This window comes from Gorilla gorilla, chromosome 11 (genome assembly GCF_029281585.2).
Source record: "Gorilla gorilla gorilla isolate KB3781 chromosome 11, NHGRI_mGorGor1-v2.1_pri, whole genome shotgun sequence".
Lineage (NCBI taxonomy): Eukaryota > Metazoa > Chordata > Mammalia > Primates > Hominidae > Gorilla > Gorilla gorilla.
The window spans coordinates 64,905,779-64,926,651 of NC_073235.2; the positions used below are offsets into that span (position 1 = coordinate 64,905,779).

At 35.1% G+C, this 20,873-nt stretch overlaps 1 protein-coding gene across 4 annotated transcripts in view; it reads right to left on the reverse strand.

The window, feature by feature from the left end:
• Positions 1-20,873, reverse strand: part of KCNH7 (potassium voltage-gated channel subfamily H member 7) — a 476,848-nt gene that overhangs the window by 73,446 nt on the left and 382,529 nt on the right. For all 4 annotated transcript variants that reach the window (XM_019022597.4, XM_055379105.2, XM_055379104.2 and 1 more), the window contains 2 exons: positions 12,699-13,124; positions 1,943-2,342 (listed from right to left, as the gene is read on the reverse strand). In XM_019022597.4, coding sequence (XP_018878142.1) covers positions 1,943-2,342; positions 12,699-13,124 — 826 coding nt within the window. The remainder of the gene's footprint in view (positions 1-1,942; positions 2,343-12,698; positions 13,125-20,873) is intronic.

Below are 20,873 nucleotides of genomic sequence, written 5' to 3' on the forward strand. Positions count from 1 at the left end.
ATTTTCCACAGAATTAGAAAAAACGATTATGAAATTTATAGAAAGTGAAACAGAGCCTGAATAGTCAAAGCAATCCTGAACAAAAAGAGCAAAGCTGGAGGCATCACATTAACCGACTTCAAACTATACTATAAGGCCACAGTAACCAAAACAGCATGGTACTGGTACAAAAACAGACACATAGGCCAATAGAATAGAATAGAAAACCCAGAAATAAAGCTGCACACCTACAGCCATCTGATCTTCAACAAAGTTGATGAAAATAAGCAATGTATAAAGGACTCCCTATTCAATAAATGGTGCTGAGACAGCTGGCTAGCCATATGCAGAAGTGTTGAACTGGACCCCTATCTTTCACCATCTACAAAAATTAAATCAAGATGGATTTAATATTGGAATGTAAGACCTCAAACCATAAGAATCCTAGAAGAAAACCTAGGAAATACCATCTGGATAACAGATGCTGGTGAGGCTGTGGAGAAAATGGAATGCTTATATTGGGGAATATAAGCATTTATTGCTTGAGGGAAATATAAATTAGTTCAGCAACTGTGGAATGCAGTTTGAAGGTTTCTCAAACAACTTAAAACAGAATTATCATTCGACCCAACAATTCCATTACTGGGTATACACCTGAAGAAAAATAAATCGTTCTACCAAAAAGACACATGTACTTATATGTTCATTGCAGCAGTATTCACATTGAAGAAGACATGGAATCAACCTAGATGTCCATCAGCAGTAAACTGGATAAATAAAACGTAGTACATATATGATATGGACTACTATGCAGCCATAAAAAAGAAAAAAAGCATGTCCTTTGCAGCAACATGGCTGCAGCTGGAGGCCATTATCCTAAGTGAATTAATACAGGAACAGAAAACCAAAGACCACATGTTCTCACTTATAAGTGGAGGCTAAGCATTACGTACGCATGGACATAAGGATGAGAACAATAGACATGGAGGACTAGTAGAGTGAGATAAAGGGACGGGGGCAAGGACTGAAAAACTGCCTATTGGGTACTATGCTCATGATCTGGGTGATGGGAATCATTCATAACCCAAACTTCAGCATCACGCAATATACCCATGTAACAAACCTGTGCACATACCCCCTGAATCTAAAATGAAAGTTGAAATTATTTTTTAAAATATGGTGAAAAAATGAAAATAAAAATCCATCATGCATTTATGCTTTTGCTGATTGCTGCCTGGAAACAGCAAGTTCACCTTCAGTGGTTCCGCAGCGTTATTAAAAAATACATGTTAATATTAAAACATCTTTTAACAAAGCTTTTTTAATTCCAAAGAATATCTGTTATGAATGATGCTCATGACATTAACCAATCACTTAGATCTTGACATAATGTCACAGGAAAAGAAATTTTTAGTCAATGACAGGGAAAATTACACGTATATTATGTATAAATCGGTATGTGTATGTTGCATGTATATATATATATACACACATACATACATATGTATATGAAAGATCAGTTTACAGAATAATTGTTGTAATGATACATATGGTTAACATTTTTTATGTTTGTACATTTTTTATATCTATCTATCTATCATCATGTAGTGTAAATGAGTATTTCCCATTCTAATCTAGCCTCAGCTTGAAATAGAAAATAATCATTGGTAATAAATTACAGATACTCTTTTTATAGCAGTAAAACTGGACTGCAAGTTTCAATTCCTGAAACCACGTTGCTCCAATTTTATGCCCATAGTTCCCTAAGGTTCAAAAAGACCTTTTGGTGTCTCTACTTCACAGAGAGAATCAGATTTGATGGAATACAGTACCCATATATGTAATCCCATTATCTCCTCAATTTTCTGTAATTTTTTTCTTTGCCTTACTCTAAATATTGTAGAAATATTAATTTCAAGGTATTATTCTATCCTAATAGACAACAGAAGAGAAAGCTACTTACAGCCAATCAACATGACACAAATTGAAAAGATTTTCTCCGAATTCGTGTTAGGAGACACATTCCCGAATCCTACACTGGTTAAACTGCTGAAGGTAAAATAAAGTGCTGTGACGTATTTGTCTTTAATGGATGGTCCAGAACTTGAGTCACTGTCATTGTAACGTTTCCCAATTTGTTGTCCTAAGGAATCCAACCATCCGATTTTGTCAGTCAGGTAAGGCCTTTCTACATTCCCAATCGCATACCAAATGCAAGCCAGCCAGTGAGCAATCAGGGCAAAGATGCACATTAAGAGCATTAGAACAGCAGCGCCATATTCTGAATATCGATCCAGTTTCCTGGCCACGCGCACAAGACGGAGGAGTCGGGCAGTCTTCAAAAGACCAATTAATGTTGTTGTCTGTAGAAATAAATGTACACAGTCAGAAACGGTCGGCAAACAATTCAAAGTACATTCATATGAAGCAAAGTGGACAAAAACAGATTAAGACAATATGGTAGCATTAAGGATAACTGCCTATTTAAATTCAGTATTAAACTTGGTTCTTTTTTTTTTATGTGATACCTGCTTTGGAAAATACTTTGAAAGTGCATGACACATTAATTCAGTATTGTGGCATGCAAGACATGGGGCACAGAATCTGTCTTATGTTCTAAGTGCCTTGCATAAGTCCTCAGTGACTCATCCATTCACCAACATACATTCTAGTGTGTTACTGTGTGCCTACTAACGCCACACACTGATATTATAGTGTTAAACAAACAGACATGGTTACTTTCCTAATAGAGACAGTTATTTAATAGACAAAGTGTCTAATCTAATGAAGAGAAAACAAGATCCTAGTCTACTGAGGAGAGAGAGATTTTTTAAAAACAAACAAATAATTAATTTCAGAGAGAACAAAGTGCCATGATGATAGTAAGCAGAGAAATATGACAGAGGGTATTTGGAGGCATGGATTGGGGTAGAAACTGCTTTAAAAATGAAGACCAAGAAGGGCCTTGCTGAGGAGCTGACATTTGAGTTGCAAACCACCTGTATAACGAGAAGGAGCCAGTCAAGCCCCTTCTTCCTATAACTGTGGGAACACTTATTGGATAATTGCATGCATGAATTAGGCACTACATTTAAATGCATTTTTTATTCCTAAGTGTGCTAAATTGAGAAATTATTTCTTGATGTCCCAGTGATATTATAATTGCATTTTGCTTTTGGCTATGATATGTGTAACTAATTGGGTGATTATCACTGACCAGGTATCTAATGATAGGCTACTTCTATATAATAACAGGACACTTAACTGGTTGTTTGGACTTCAAATCTGATAAGTACAAATTACAAGTTCATTTCTTAGGTTTCCTAAATAATGTCAACTATAAGTACTATATAATTCACAGGGCATATAATTATTCCATAGTTACATGGTGTTCACCAATCAATTATTGAGTTATTTTATCTGTTCATTGTCGCTGCTTATTTCCCAAAGCACATCCAACTACATTAAGAACACTTATATCTTAATGGAAGAAATAGCACATGGACTAACTACCACACCCTATGTATTAATATTGATGATGACAAAGGAGCACTAAATATTAAAAAAACTTTTTCATTAAAATGTTCTGGCTGGTTGTGGTGGCTTGTGCCTATAATCCCAGTACTTTGGCAGGCTGAAGCAGTAGGATCACTTGAGCCCAGGTATTTGAGACCAGCCTGGGCAATATAGTGAGACTCGGCCTATACAAAAAATTAAAATAAAATAAAATAAATTAGCTGGGTATGGTGGTGGATGCCTGTAGTCCCAGCTATTCTAGAGGCTGAGGTGGAGGATCACTTGAGCACAGGAATTTGAGATTGCAGTGAGCTATTATTGTGCCACTGCACTCGAGCCTGGGCAACAGAGCAAGACCCTGTCTTTAAAAGAATGTTCTAATAAGTGTTCTACAGTTTCTTGTTTTTCCCTTGTGCCATAGCAATCACAAGGGAAAGGGGATCACTTAGTCTCCCCTGAATTATTCTCTGTTAGTATTGGAACCCTTTAAAGTTGAGAGGAACTTGTGTAGTTGACACGTATTTATCATAACTAGACTTTGGTCTCTGCTCATTTCGGGATGTTTAGAGAGGTGAGTCTTCTCTGTCCCCAATACTGAGTTGTTTTACAGAGTGGAATGAAGGTGCTTGCTTTTTTTCTTCTTTATAGGTTTAAACGTATATTTCTTCCCTATGAATGAGTATAGGTTTTAAATTATTATTGGCTGGATCCCTGAGAGAAAAGCAAACTTTCTAATATATGTATTATCAATATTTTAGCTTAGCAGTTATGTGCTAGGACTTTGGAACAGACAAACTTATGTTTCAATTCTGCCTCCATAGAATGTCCCCTTGGATAAGTTATTCATTTAATCTTACACTTCATCTGTATATGAAGTGTAGTTTCTTCACCTGTGAATACAAATAATAAGGCCAACCTTACAGAGTTATAGATAATACCCAATAAGCAGGAACTCTGTGTTTCTATTTAAACATCCTTTACATTTTTCTTTCCATCAATAAGCAGGAACTTTATGTTGTGAAATGGGTTGAAAGAGCTTCCACCCTTTTTAAACGCAATACTTAGATATCTGGAATCACAAGTGGGGGCCTTTCCGTACTGGCCTTGCAGCTCGCCTCAAGAAATGGCAGGGGCATTGAAACAAAGGGACTTCATGAGGCACACTGACTGCTCAGACTCTGGTAGGAGACACGCTTGTTCAACATTTCACCATTTCTACACAGCTCAGCTTCCTATGTTTATTTTTCCTCTTAATTCTACTTTCTGTTTATTTGTCCTGAGAAATCAGAAATATTTGAGAATTATGGTTAAAATTTTCTTGTTTTTGGAGCCAAATTTCTTTCTGATCCTCAAAATAAATGAAGTATAATAAGAGTTCTCCAAATAGTTGGTTAAATGAAGTGAAAAGCTTTAAAATAAATGAGCTGTTTTTATAACATATTGTGATAATAAGTACTAATGACTCTGCTGGTTGTAAAGACGGTAGAGTAAAAATGATGTTATGATAAGAAGAGCAATGAAATCTGCTGTGCATGCAACCTTCCTTTTTGCCTTCCTTCCAAAGAAATCTCTGATGTTTCTTCTAGCATTCTATCAAAATGAAGTCAAAATCTATATGACAGTAAGTTCTCTAAGCAGATAAATCAATATAATGTACACAGTAACATACAAGTGACATCATTTCTGGAAAAAGAAAGTTTAAGATATATGGGACATGTTGAAGTCTCAACATGTATGACAGTACTCATGCTAAATAATTGCAGAAGTAATGAGAGAGCCACAAAGTAGGGGGAAGGGGAAGAAATTACTAAGTAGTAATTATATCTCTCAGTTGCATTATAAGGATGAGTGAATATTGACTTCAACAGTCAAAGCTATTCTCTTGTAATTCTGTAACATGTACTGCAGAATAACTACATATGCTGGCTTGACAATGTAACAGATGCCTTGCCTTACTTCTATTGTTATCAAATTGCGGCTAACACACCTGGGCATTCTTTGTTAGCTACAGTTGTGTATAACACATCTTGTAGATGATGCTTAGGATTGTAATAACTCTTTCCTGCTTATTATTTTAATATTTCTTTAAAAACTTAAGGTGTCTTGCCCCAGATTGCAGAATAGAGAGAAGTGATTGCATTAAAATCTAAGAGACAGTAGATTTAATAATTATTAATCTTCTCCTGCCAACTTGTTATGAACCCTTAGCCCCATTGTTTAGTTTAATGGGCCATCTTTATGTTACCTGCAAGTGAAACAGGACCAACAACTACTCTATTATATTGTGCTAAGATCGGAATTTGACTGAGTATAATTGTTTTCAGAATGCATAATTATCTCCCAGCACATCTAATTTCATGTAATATCCAGACATGATGGAAATCTCAATTTTTTGATTTTTGAAAATATAATAAATGTAACTATCCATAAATTTTTTCACAATTTTAAAAACTAGAGATAAAAAGCTGTCTCTTAGATGGTATTTCTTAAACTTTTCACTGGTATTAGAAAAATATTGTCTGTTTATTGTTATTCTTGAAAGCAACTAAAAAGAGCATAAAAGCTCACTAGATGGCAAAATGTGGTTATTGTTATAAAATACAAACACATAATGAAAATAAGATACAAAAACAGGTGAGTCATTTTGCAGTACATTGAAGCAAGGCACTTTGTTTTCCAGTCCTGCCACTAACTATAGCAAAGGGGACATACTGAACTCTTAACAAGTCAAGACTTCACCCACCAGCACCCATGCTATCTCAGAACTCAACTTATTTATTGTGATTGAATAATTTTCCAACTCTTTTTTCCAAAATGTTACAGTAAAGTCAGTCTCTGTGAGATTTTTATTTTTAACGTATCTTGTCAATATTATTGTTTTTAATCTAAAGTAACTTTTTCCAAAAATTCAATTATTCATTTTGCTGGGTGGCTGATTAATATCATTCAATTTCAAAACTTTAAAAACACATCCACATCCACTGTTTACTAAAGCCCTAGATGCCTTCTTATATTGAGGTAGAAGTTAGTTCCCTTTATTAGGTACATTAATTTTTAAACTAAACATTATTTTAAAAATATATATATATATATATTCTAAACAATGAAGTTTTTTATGTATGTTAGATACTAGGTCCAGACTCAAGAAGACTGTGTGGTTGTTTTTTGCAGATATTTTACAATAAATCAGGCAAGATTCTCTCTTCATGCCAGTGGAATTCTTTTTGAAGGCTTGAAATTAGAATAAGTAACTTCTTGTCAGTATTAAACAACTCTCTACTCAAGAATAAATTGTCTACAGTTAAATGAAGAGAGACTCGTTAATAAGAAAAAATATTTTGTTCAAAAATATTAAAAAATTTTTGAAAAATAATTGTACCTTACTTTTTAGTAAACATTTTTAAGAATCTTATATTTAAAATATATTATTTCAGAAATTTACTCTCTAAAACCTTTGCCTATAAATAAGTGATACAATTATTCTTCTATAAATAAAAATATGTAAGTATGTGATCTTTGGTTTCATATGCAGGGTTGATAGAATGAATGATCACTGAAACTTTCTACTTAATCCATCACTTGTCCTTTTTTCAATAAATATTTGGGTGCAAGTGGGGAAATGTTAACACGAGATAAGTAATAAATTTCATTACTCCACACTCATATTTTGCTTTAGATTTCATTTCAGCTAATCCCCTCTAAGTTCTGGTATTTATATACATCATTCAATTATTTATCCAATAAAGCTCAACAATATCAGAAACTAGTTTCTAGTCCTTTGTTCAGCTTAACTACATCATTGCAATATTTCTAAGGATGCATTTAATAATACAATCAAAGAAATATATTTTGAATGTGTCTAAAACCTTGGGGAATTACCTAGATTGTAATTTATTTATATCAGACCTCACAAATACTTCTAAAGTATGGCTTTTAAAGAGGAGATTTTTACAATTTCACTGGGAAACTCATTTCAATATTTAATAACCTTTATTATTGAGACATTTATTTTTGTTTTGTTTTATAATTAACATTTTATTTTTCTGCAATTTGAACTCACTTTGGCTTTCTGTACAGTAGCAGACAACTGACCATCAAGTGATTCTAAACAGTAGTATGCAAATGTTACAACAAATAAATAACTAGGGATGTCATTTTTTAAATGATAATTTGACTTGTCCTGAGAAATATTTTACCAAGGGTTATACTTTATGCCATCTCTAGCAAAATGTAGACAATCAATCACATACAAACGAACAAATGATCAACTAAAAGCAAAATAATTTTTCCATTGGGGATCTTGTATCTCTTAAAAGTCATGCCATACATTTTTAGAGGCATGACCAATAGCTCCAAATATAAGCCAATAGAAACTTCTGTCTAAACTCCCAAAAACCATCTAAGGAGACTTAGCAACTTTATGTGTAGACATGTATATGTATATGTGTCTGCAAAATATGATTTGTTCCTAAAAGTTGAACATGATTATATTGGATGTTTTAGAAGTCAACTAAAGATATCTATTATAAAGATCAAGTTCAGCTGTCGAAATGCTCAGAGTTTGCATATAGATATGTGCTAATGTTTTCCTTGCATCAATTTCACAATTCATCTATCAGACTAATAAATCAAACATATTATTATGATCAGAATCCCTCTTTTCTATTGGAATTTTCCCTCAAAGAGCACGGTAGTTACTTAGGTTTCAAAGGCCTTCTTTGCTTGTATTCAGGATTCAGAAAAAATAACGGCTAAGTGTGAAAGGAAAGGGGTCAATGAAGCAAATAATTAATTGCAAGAATCCTAATTTTCTGGGGAGTAACAGGTTAATGAAGCATGTAATTGAGCAGAGTTTCGTAGATTTCAGCTGCTAATATCTCTGAAATTAAGATTTGCCATAGATGAGCTAAATACGGGAAAATATGAGGCGGATAATCAAAAGTTAACTTTCTGGAGACTGAGCCAATAACATTATTCCTTTGAACCAATGATACAGAAAAAATTTGCCAATGATTGACATAATGGGTGGTATGATGTTTGCTGATGCAGAAATTAGGAAATAGAGAATCTTTTTATTGTCTCTCTGGATGGCATTATCATCAGGAAGATATTAATGACATAGGTAAGCCCAGTTATTGCCAGTATTTACTTTCTTCAACATGTTTTTTAACATTATAGAATATCCTCTAGTTATTGTAGGTGATTTGTAATCATGTGAGAAAAAAATTAAATAGTTATGTCTTCTTCTTTTTTTTTTTTGAGATGGAGTCTCCCTCTTTCGCCCAGGCTGGAGTGCAGTGGTGCGATCTCTGCTCACTGCAAGCTCCGCCTCCCAGGTTCACACCATTCTCCTGCCTCAGACTCCCGAGTAGCTGGGACTACAGGCGCCCGCCACCACGCCCAGCTAATTTTTTTGTATTTTTAGTAGAGAAGGGGTTTCACCGTGTTAGCCAGGATGGTCTCGATCTCCTGACCTCATGATCCGCCAGTCTCGGCCTCCCAAAGTGTTGGGATTACAGGCGTGAGCCACTGCGCCCGGCCGTGCCATGTCTTCTTTAGTAAAAACGTATATGCCAATATATCCTCTTAGCATTTATTAACACCTGTTACATAGATTACATAATATAGATACAAAGTTGATTTTTTTTCTAGGGTTGAATGTAAATAAAAGTGTTACAGTATCTTAACATTTAGGGAAATTGGCAAAGAAGATATTAATGTTTAATTGACATTGACAAAATTATGTTTTCTAAGCTCATCTATGATGCTTTGATGGATAGAAAACATTTTAGGGCCGGGCACACTGGCTCACGCCTGTAATTCCAGCACTTTGGGAGGCTGAGGCAAGCAGATCACTTGAGCTCGGAGTTCGAGATCAGCCTGGACAACATAGTGAAACCCTCTCTGCAAAAAAATATGAAAATTAGCCGGGTATGGTGGCATCTGCCTGTAGTCCCAGCTCCTCAGGGGGGTGAGGCGGAGGATCCCTTGAGCCCAGGAGGCAGAGGCTGCATTGAGCTGAGATCACACCACTGCACTCTAGCTTGGGTGACAGAATGAGACCGTGTCTTAAAATTAAGCAATTAAGAAATTACGACTGTTCTTATAATTTGTTGAAAATCACTCTTAATTTATTTATGTACTTATGCATTTATGTACTTATGCATTTATTGTGTAGAAATATTCATCTATGAACATATGAAAGCCCTCTCCTGGGATTCCTCTTTATCCCAGATATGGCTACTGGATCTTGTATATCTAAACAACAAAATCCCTGCCACTTTAAAAAGTGTAGGTTTTAAGGCTTTGTTTTTGACCTGTCAAATATGTGTCTCCAGACCCTTAACAGATCCACACAGAAAACTGACACATGGTTCTTGTCTAGAAGCTGATCCAAACCAATCTTTGTCAGGATTGTATCTAACATTTAATTTAATGGATCTCATTTCTCTTCTTATACTAACATATTATTTTTCTAGGTGCTCATGGGGTGCTTGACTTGCCTACATGTCACCTGTAGTTCAATAACCAATAGTCATCACAAACAAGGTGGCTAAAACAGGAATTTCTTCCCCACAACACACTTTTTCTCCCTAAGGTTTTTCCATCTGAATAAATGCATTACCATTTATAATTCTGCTTCAGCGACCCTCCTGCCCTTCACCAAAGAAATGTTTCAATAAGAATAAACAAGCAACAGAAATGTTTGCACCACCCTTAATTCTGCTTTTTCTCCTACTCTTCCATTCAATACTTAATCCATCAACAAGCCTTGGCAGCTCACCTCCAAAATATATCCCAAATTTCTTTACTTTTCTTCATTTCTGTTGCTACCAAGCTGTTGTTTTGTCCTGCATCACAACATGTGGTCTGAACTAGTTCCCTACTCCTAGCCTGACTCTCCAGTCTGCAGATGACAGCCTTTGCAGTCCTCAAAATGTCCATCGGATAATATCATTCCTGTTCCAAAGACTCCATTGCAGCCAGAATAAGTAAGAAATCCCACATATCTAGGTGATTTGGTTTCTGTCTCCGCCTTCTCAAACCTTAGCATTCCACCTCTTACTGTGTGGTTCAGCCTGGCAGCCACCAGCCATCTTTCTGTTCCTCTACCATAACAAACTTGTTCCCCAAATGCGACATTTTCACTAGTGTTTCCTTCTGTGTGAAATGCTCTGCACGGTGGTCTCATGTGGATGGTTGCTTCCTATCAAGTCTCAACTCAAATGGCCTCTCCTTACTGGCCTTTTGTAATTTCCAATTCAAATTAGCCATCCATCCAGGTCATTCTCTATCACATCCACCTGCTTTGCTATCATCACAGCATTTACTCTTTCCTGAAACCTTTCTGCACTGTGTTTGTTGGTTTGTTTATTAATGGTCTTTTGCCCTCTGCCATTTCCTACCCCTCTTCCTCAATTCTAGAATGTAAGTTCCTGGACAACACAAACTTTGTCTGATTTACTTCTGAATCTCTAAACCTAGGACAGTGGCTGTCACTTTGAAGGGTACCCAACAAAAAATTTTTGAATAAATAAAGCATTATATTAGTAATTAAGAGTAATGCAGAAAACAGAACTGAGAGCATCACTGAACAATTATAGGTTTCAACAGTCTCTGCTTCCTAGGCAGAGGATTGAACTACATAATTTCCTGTGGTTACTTCTAGTTCTAAGATCTACATTGGCAGCAGTACTAGATTTTAATTTGGGGGTAACACTTACACTATGTCCAGAATTTTTAGTGCATTTTAAAATTCAGACTTTAAAATTTAAAAGACACAAACTTCTTACAACTTCTCCCATTATGCTTCTAAGCTTGTCTACAAATCACTAATGTTTGCTGTTGGTGCATATATTTTAACTTTTGAAAGAATGAGGTTTTATTTTATTGTTCATCAACATAAGCTTATTTGGTGTAATGATGTGAACCACCCATTATAAGAAACTCAAAGATATATATGAATAAAGAAGTATTTCACTCTCTTTTAGTTAAAACCCAAAGTTAGGAGTAGCTAATATTAAAAGTTCAGCTAATTAAGAACAGCTGATTTTTAAAAAGTATTTTGCTGAGTCACATGTACTATCTCATTAGAGTCTCAAATTAGAAAAAAAAAAGCAAGAGGAGAAGGTAATATTATTATCATCCTTTTACAGATGAGGAAAGTCAGGTTGGGACTTTGTTTAAAATTGTAGAACCCAGGAAAAATGTATTGTTTCATTGCCCTGCTCTTAACTGACTCACAGTTCGATCAGAGTTTATTTCTAACAAATAAATAGATTTAGAAATAAAATCTTTTGGTTCCCCTTGGTCGAGGAGGATTATCTTGTTCTAAAGCCTTCATTGGCTAGGAAGCAACCATCTGCCAAGAGGAGGTGGTCTCCTCTTTGTTGGGGAGAGGAGGAAGTTGGTGCAGGGCAGGGTTCTTATGTAGAAATCCAACATATTTTTAAAAATCCAACATATTGAGGACTTTTTCAACCTATTCCCTTGGAACTACTTTCAAGCATTCTGTAAATCTTTCCGTTATAGAATCCAGAAAGTTTATAAATGGTAAAAATAATGGAAATTAGATGAAGTGAACTGTAGGAAAAGTTAACTTCTTTTGGATCAAAGAGTCTTTTGAGGAGCTGATTAAAGTTCTGGACTCTCTATCCAGAAAATGCACAATACGTACACTTCTCGTATTTTCTTAGTTTCCAACTTTATTAGGCATTGGGATACACAAAAAGTACTTTCCAAGCTGAATATTATTTAAGAGAAAGCATATTTGAATAAGACATTTCAGAAGGTGCCCTCTTCACATAATTTGAACAAAAAACAAATCTCTGCTGTCTCAAACCTTAATAATGAGTTAAGAAAAACAGAGACATACTTAATATTTGACAGTTTTACACCCGTGAAGTTAATAAGTAGAGATTTTAAATCCTGGGAATGTGCTGTGTGCTATGGACCACTTGTTTCCAAGTTTAATTTGGTAGGTAATGAATGGAGAATCTTTTGCATCTCTTAGCAAAAAGAGAAAGAATTTGATTTGCAATGGCAAAATGGTTTCATTTCATTCTGTAGTATCCCCAATTGAAAATGAATTTTATCAGTGAGACACAAGAAGCTTGCAAAGCAACTCTTCTTTCTGCAGTTAAAATAGATTCACTTTTATAATTGCAATCTTTCAGAAAATAAGAATCTTAAGCAGTTCTTACCTCATCAGAACCTGATCCAAAAATCAGCAAGTCAAAAGGAATTGCTGCAACCATGTCAATCAGGAACCAGCCTTTGAAGTAGTGTATTGCTATTTTGGCGGGATCACTTACCACTTCTTCATTCTGATTTACATATGTTGTTCTGAAGTTTATTAAAATATCTATGATAAACATAATATCCACAATCAAGTCTACCACATTCAAAGGGCTACAAGAATAGCCACATTCTCGTCTTTTCTGTTCTTCTCTGTCATTGAGGAGGAAGGCTGCAGAGTAGGGAGTAAATATAGCAGTGTATATGACCAACAGCAGGATAAGCCAGTCCCAGACTGCCTTGAAAGGGCTGTAGTGCAATATCGTAAACTTGTTGATGCGTGGTGTCTGCAGTTTGTATTCAGGTAGGACATCTGCTCCTAAAGAGAGAACCTGAATGTGCAAAAGAAAATCATACACTACATAAATATGCCATTTTTAATCTCATAAACCTATAAAATATTAAGGGAACTAATTATACAGTAAAATTTATTAGAGAGAATTCATGTAATTTGGAAGTATTTATGAAACACACACATACATTCAATAAACCCATATAAACTTATATTATACAGTGTATTTGGCTCAAGAAAATCACAATGGCATTTCTTGATAAATATGAATTTCACTGAAAAAATAATAAATATTGCTGCTGAGATACTGAGGAATGTTACTGTTTCCTTTGGAACATAGTACTTCTCAGATGTAAAAATACATGGCTGTTTTTAGAAAATCACAAAGTTGGTTTTGATATATTAGTAATGCAGTTTTCAAATCTAGGAAAGGATTAGTTGTAATGAATAGAAGCAGTCTACTTGGATCCATGGTCACATTTAATTTACATATATTTAATTTATAATTACACCTTGATAAATTAAACCCAACTCATTCAAATTTTAATTAAGCAGAATTTCCCACCTGCAATCTGTTTTTAACATTAGGGGAAAAAAGGCAAATGAGATTAAAATGAACACAAAAGAGGCTTTTCCTTAAAAGGTTGAGAGAGTATTTGACATTCCGGGACAAATACACTTGCATTCCAACCCTTCCATCACATTTAGAGAACTGCAAAAAGAAAATGCTACAAGGAGATGTTCAGAATATTGACCTGGAAATGTTGCAAGGTGTTTAGACGCCAAGTGGTACTTCACCTCCAAGATTTATTCTCCTTATAAGGCATCAGATAAACTAAAACAGTTCACCTTTTAGAGTTTTAGCTTACCTGAAAAAAATGAAAGCTAAAGTACAGTTTTGTCTCTACCAAGTAGAAAAGTCCATGATTTAGTGATTTAAGACTAAGTTTTAAAAACAAAAGTCAAAACAAAAAGGTTACTTAGCTACCCAGTAAGTGTAATTTATTGGGTAAAATGTAAGCCTTAATATATGGGTTTTAAAAAGCTGAAATTTTGTAATGGCTCCACAAATGGCATAAAAAGAGCCATTTAAAAAGGGAAATGTGGGTTCTAATTTAATGCTATGAATATCCCACACATATACAATGGCTCTATTTCAAAGTTAATTTCACTGAGTACATTTCCATAGACTAGATTATTCTAAACACAATTAATACATCATCAGCTTTGCAGCATGGATCTCAGGTAATCCTCCATTGGTTAGTCAGAGAGTGTTATTTCTGTGTTTTTGGCAATTCTATTCATGTTGTTTTAACTTGACTGTAATAATGAATTATGTCAGGCGTACTTGAAATTTAAATCTTATATTTATTGTCATATCTCGTACCTTTTTATCCCCACATAATGAGTTACCATCCCTAGTTTTAAAAGGACTTTGAAAGTTAAATAACCCCAAATGAGATACAATATAACTTTTAAATATAAGAAAAGATTCAGCTAAAATAGGCAAAGCTGCTTTTTGATAACTGCTAAACTGCTTTAACTAGTTTTCAAAAAATAATAAAGAATCTGACCTGACCACTTAGTCAGTCCACTGTAAATTTGAACCAGCCAGTTTATAGAGAGAACAGGGTTTTATTTTAAGCTATTATGAGAAACGATGGCAGCTAATTATTAGCAAAAGAGCAATCTGGAAAATAAAGTGATTTTGTTATCTGTGAAATATTGAAAGTCCAAGATACACACATATATAAGTATATGACTTTCAAAATCCAAACGGGAGTAATTAAATTATCTGTCATTTTAGAAGTACAGATTAATAGAACTCTGATCCCATTATGCTTAGTATAGAGAACCAGTGTGTGACATTTTGGTCTGTACAAAAGGAAATATGTAATGTTCCTTTCTAGAAAAGCAGAACTACTCAGTATATAGAAAGCAAAATACACAGCTTTATTTTGGCTTTCAAAGTCATTAAAGTCATTTAAAATATGGACCCATTCTATCTTTCTAGTCCTTTCTTCCATTAGATCCCTGTGTACCCAGGGCACTCCAGCAAAACAAGACTAAAGTTTTTGAGCTGCTGAGATCTTTCCATATCCTTAAATCCACAAATCTTTTTCATAAAAAAGGCATGTAGTCAATCAAAGAGGAAAAATAAGTCACTTTTAATGACAGGTATATTTGTGTGAGTTTGCTCACTGCTTAGGTGACAAACTTCTGATACTAACCTCCCACATGGGGCAATTGCAATACCTCTTTTAGCAGAAGTATGAATTAGAATGCAAACAGCAATCTTGGAACTGTGGCTGAAACTCTTTCCATCCCACATAGGCACACAGGCACACCTTCATTTAACATTCAGATGACCACTGTGCTAAGCGCTGGAGATTGAAAGATGGGGAAGACACTGTCCCTGAGATCTTGGAGTTTGTAGTCTGTTTGGAGACAGATGTGTGGGAAAATGGGAGTCCCCTTGAGGTCCACTTCACTCAGGGCCTGGGATTGGTGATGGTGCTGATGGAGTAGGTGGGTGGTCTTCACAGAGGATTTTTGGGAAAAGATGGCAGTTGAACTGAGACTGAATAGGAGTCAGAAAAGGACACAGCTAAGGGATGAGGAAGTTGGGAAGGGAAGGACATTACAAGCAGTGGGGACAGAATGAACAAGGGTAAGAAAGCATAAAATCATGTGTTGTGTGTTGGGGAATTGTAAGCAGCCTTATATTTTGCTAAAGAATAAAATGCCAGGGAAGTAGGGTGGAGGACGGCCATGGAGAGAGCCAGTTCCAGGTTGCTGAAGGTCTAATGTGACAGGATAGGGATCTCAGGCTCTGTACTTTAGGTCAACCTTCTCATACAGGAATAATATACAGGCTCTTTTTTAAAAGGAAAGACAATTATTGCAGGATTTATATTACTCTTATTTACAATGTTAGATAAATATGTTCAAAAATAAAAACATTAGAACTTCTTATGCTTATAACTCTTAATATGACTTGTGGGTTAAATTGTGTACCCTAAAAGGATATGTTGAAGTCATAATTCCCAGTACCTATGAATGTGACTTTATTTGTAAAGAGGGTTTTTGTAGATATAAATCAAGTTAAGATGAGGTCACAGTGGTTTGGGGTGGGCCTTAATCCAATAACTGGTATCCCTATAAGAAGAGAGAAGTTTGGATACAGAGACACAAAGACACACAAGCAGAATGCCATGTGTCACCGGAGCAGATACAGCTGCAAGCCAAGGAATGCTGTGGATTGTCCACAGCCACCAGAACCTCAAATAGAGACAGGCACAGGATGTATTTTCCCTCAGAACCTCCAGAAGGAAACAACCTTGCCCACATCTTGATTTCAGACTTCTAGACCCCAGAATTGTGCAAAAATAAACTTCTGTTGTCTTAAGCCACTCAGCTTGTGGTAGTTTATTATGGCAGCCCTGAAAAAACTAATACAATGACAAAAAAATGAAAACACTTGAAAATAAAATATTTATAAAACAGTGAATTCAAACTCTCATTACTAACTCAATATTTGACATTTCTGTAGATCAAAAATGATTGAAATTTGACTATTGTGTATGGTTTAATCTAATAGATACAACATTTTTCTCTATTCTAATCTTAATGTCTTTTTTGAAAAAGTATGTTGTCAGAATAGTATTACCAACTTCAAAGATTTACTTGCCTTATCAAGATAATCTAACCTAATTCTTAATGTGAACTCTGTTCCTATTAGGCTTCAAAAGCCAATTTAAATGGTGTTACTTGAAAACTATACAAATGTTTTTCTTTACTTAAGTTTCACTTTAGGGCATTATTGAATTCTACATTAAGTGATTATCTAAACACATTATCTCTTAGTACTGGGAGTTCATGTGTTATATTCCAATATGCCCATTGATACAGAACCACTGCAATTTGGTATGTATAACAATGGAGTGTGTTTCGACAATGCATTTGTAGAAACTGGTATGGTATCAAATGTTATGGTACAGGTTCTTTTGATTTCTGCATCACTATGCATGTTTTATGTGACCGTTTAATTGTCTCATGACTTTTAATAGCCAAACAACTTCAAAAAGCTTTATTTATATAGCAAGCATTAGCATCATGAGGTAAATCCAAATGCAGTCATCATTACTGTAATCAGGTAGATGGCAGTACTTTGTTATTAGGTAATCATCTTAATGATTCAGAAGATTCTTATATTTATTGTTTTAAATTTTCACCAAGATACAGGAATTTTGAAGATTTTCCAGGACTGGTGGCCTTCTGAGAACATTTCTTTCTATGGATATCAGTTTGAGAATTATTAAATATTATTAGGCAGAGGAATCAAGGTGGCCAAGTTTGGTTTTAGACAGATGCATCTGGCAATGGAATGGAGGAAAAATGAAAGAGGATCAAGACCAGATACTTAGAGATCAATTAGGACTTTGGTATGCCAGGAGGGAAGTAATGGAAGCCTACACTAGGAACCAGGTGGCAGAAATTGAGAGGAGGGGATATATTTGAGAATAAATACATCTCAGGGTATAAGGATGAGGAGTGGAGAAATACTTGTTTCTTTATGGTTCCAATAATAGCAAATCTTATTAGACCCAATCAGGTAATATAAATCTTTGAAGTGTTTGGAATAAAGGAAAGAGCACTAGACCTTAAATTCTACAATGTGGGTTTGAAGTCCAGATACCATTGTTCTGATATGCCATTTAATATCTAGATCTAGTTCTTTTTTTTAAAAAATTGTGTAATGTAGATAGTAATCTTTGCAAAAACCACCTATCTATCCAGAGCTACCATATAACATCAGATATTTTTTATAAAAGTAGTTGGTAAAATGGGAAATGTTTACAGATGCATAAAATATTTTCATTATTGTTTGGAGTTCTAGGGTTATCTGTTGAAATCCTGGTTCAAACAAACCAACTCTATCCAAAATATTTAAAAACTGATTGGATAAAGCTGTACATTGACTGAATATTGATAATATTACAGAATTGTTTTAGTTATCTATTCCTTGTATCAAATCAAACCAAAACATAGTGACCTAAAGTAGTCATTTTGTTACTTATGATTCCATGGATCCAAAATTTAGGCAGGTCTTGGCTAGTCAATTTTTCTTCTCCACAGAATGTCAACTGGGGTAATTCAGTGATATTTAGTTGGTGGGGGAGCTTGTGTGGAGAATCCAGGAAGGCTTCATTCACATGTCTAGTACTTTGATGAAGATAGTTGGAAGGCTGGGCTCACCCAAGATGCTGGAATGGCTGGGTCTTTCTCTATATATGTAGATAGATAGTTTGATCAATCAATAAATAAATAGATATGTTCTCTCCTATGGTCTCTTAAGCAGGGTAGTAAGATGTGGTGGCTCAGCACTCCCAAAAGAAGTGGAAACTCCCAGGCTTCTTCAGGTCAAGGTCTAGAACTTCTATAGCCTCACTTGTGCCATATTCTATTGGGAAAAGCAGAAGCAGGCCAGCCCAGATTCATGAAAGTAGGGGAATGCTCTCTACCTCTTGACAGGGAAATGATATGCATGTGGAAGGGAAGGATTCAATCAATTAGGGTTATCTTGGAGACAAACTATCACAGAAATTATTGACAATTATTGTTTGTAGATACGGAAATGATATTGTAGTTATGTGCTTTTAAAAATAGTCTTTACCTTTTCAGAGTACAGAGTGAAATATTTATAAAGGAAATGTTATAATATTTGGGCTTTGCCTCAGAACAGTCCAGAGTTGGGGGAGAAGAAGGAGAGAGAAGGTCTGAATTTTGGCTGTATATTGATTTTTATTGAAACTGAATGATGGATAGTTACTATTTATTTATAATAAACTTAAAATTTTTCAAAATAAACAGGTTAAGAAAAGAATTCTAGAATCTTATTCAGAAATGTCTAAGATAGTTAAGAATGGAGTTTCCTGATTGAAGAAAAGAAATAGGTTTACAAACATCATAGAGGCTTACCTCTGTAAGAATTGAGTTGGTTCCTTATTAGGCAAATTTAGATTCCTGTTTACCCAGCAGAATGTTTACTTTGCCTTCTGCATATCTAGTTCATATTATGTAGATCTGTGTTCAGCCATACAGACTGGACACAACCCCAATTTTGCCCAACCTTGAACTCTTTGACATCAAGCTTCTGTTAAGTTGGTGGATGGGAAAATCATGTTCCAAGATAGTCAGAGATGCTAACTGCAGAGGTCCATTGCTCTGAGTATACTTAGCTACACTGCTCATTAAGTTAGATTAAAATACAGCCACATTTCAGAGATTCATCACCTTAGGTCTCTTACTGAAATACTTTTACTTTGCTAGAGTTACTTTGCTAGAGTTACTTTGCTAGAGTAAAAGTTAAATACTTTTACTTTGCTAGAGTTTGTTATTAAACCTTCAAGCTTTCATTCTGGATTGAATATATAAGAAGTATATTTTTGCATTTTTCTCAGAAAACTGCCACTAAATGTTTACATTGTTTAATGTCATTTTAATAAATATTTACAGTACATATTTCTTTTAATATTCGTTTCTAGGAAACGGTTGGTCTCTCAAGGAATTTAAAAGTTTCCTCTCTCTCTCTTATTTTATTTCATTTTTATTTCACTTTAAGTTCCAGGATACATGTATAGAATGTGCAGGTTTGTTACATAGGTATACATGTACCATGGTGGTTTGCTGCACCTATCAACCCATCATCTAGGTTTTAAGCCCCACATGCATTAGGTATTTGTCCTAATGCTCTCCCTCCTCTTGCCCCCCACCCCCAACAGGCCTCTGTGTGGGTGTGTGTTGTTCCTCTCCCTGTGTCCATGTGTTCTCATTGTTCAACTCCCACTTATAAGTGAGAACATGCAGTGTTTGATTTTCTGTTCCTGTGTTAGTTTGCTGAGAATGATGGCTTCCAGCATTGTCCATGTCCCTGCAAAGGATATGATCTCATTCTTTTTTATGGCTCCATAGTATTCCATGGTGTACATGTGCTACATTGTCTTTATCCAGTCTATCATTGATGGGCATTTGTGTTGGTTCCAAGTCTTTGCTATTGTGAATAGTGCTGCAATGAACATACATGTGCATGTGTCTTTATAGTAGAGTGATTTATAATCCTTTGGGGATATACCCAGTAATAGGATTGCTGGGTCAAATGGTATTTCTGGTTCCAGATTCTTGAAGAATTGCCACACTGTCTTCCACAATGGTTGAACTAATTTACACTCCCACCAACAGTGTAAAAGCATTCCTGTTTCTCCACAGCCTTGCCAGCGTCTTTGTTTCTTGATCTTTTAATAATCATCATTCTGACTGTCATGAGATGGTATCTCACTGTGGTTTTAATTTGCATTTCTCTAATGATCAGTGGTGAAGAGCTTTTTTTCATATGTTTCTTGGCCACATAAATGTGTTCTTTTGAGAATGTGTGTTCATATCCTTCACCCACTTTTTGATGGGGTTGTTTTTTTCTTGTAAATTTTAAGTTCCTTGTAGATTCTAGATATTAGAACTTTGCCAGATGGGTAGATTGGAGAAATTTTCTCCCATTCTGTAGGTTGCCTGTTCAGCCTGATGCTAGTTTCTTTTTCTGTGGAGAAGCTCTTTAGTTTAATTAGATACATATGTAAATTTTGGCTTTTGTTGCAATTGCTTTTGGTGTTTCAGTCATGAAGTCTTTGCCCAAGCCTATGTCCTAAATGGTAGTGCCTAGGTTTTCTTCTAGAGTTTTTACAGTGTTGGTTTTTACATTTAAGTCTTTAATCCATTTTGAGTTAATTTTTCT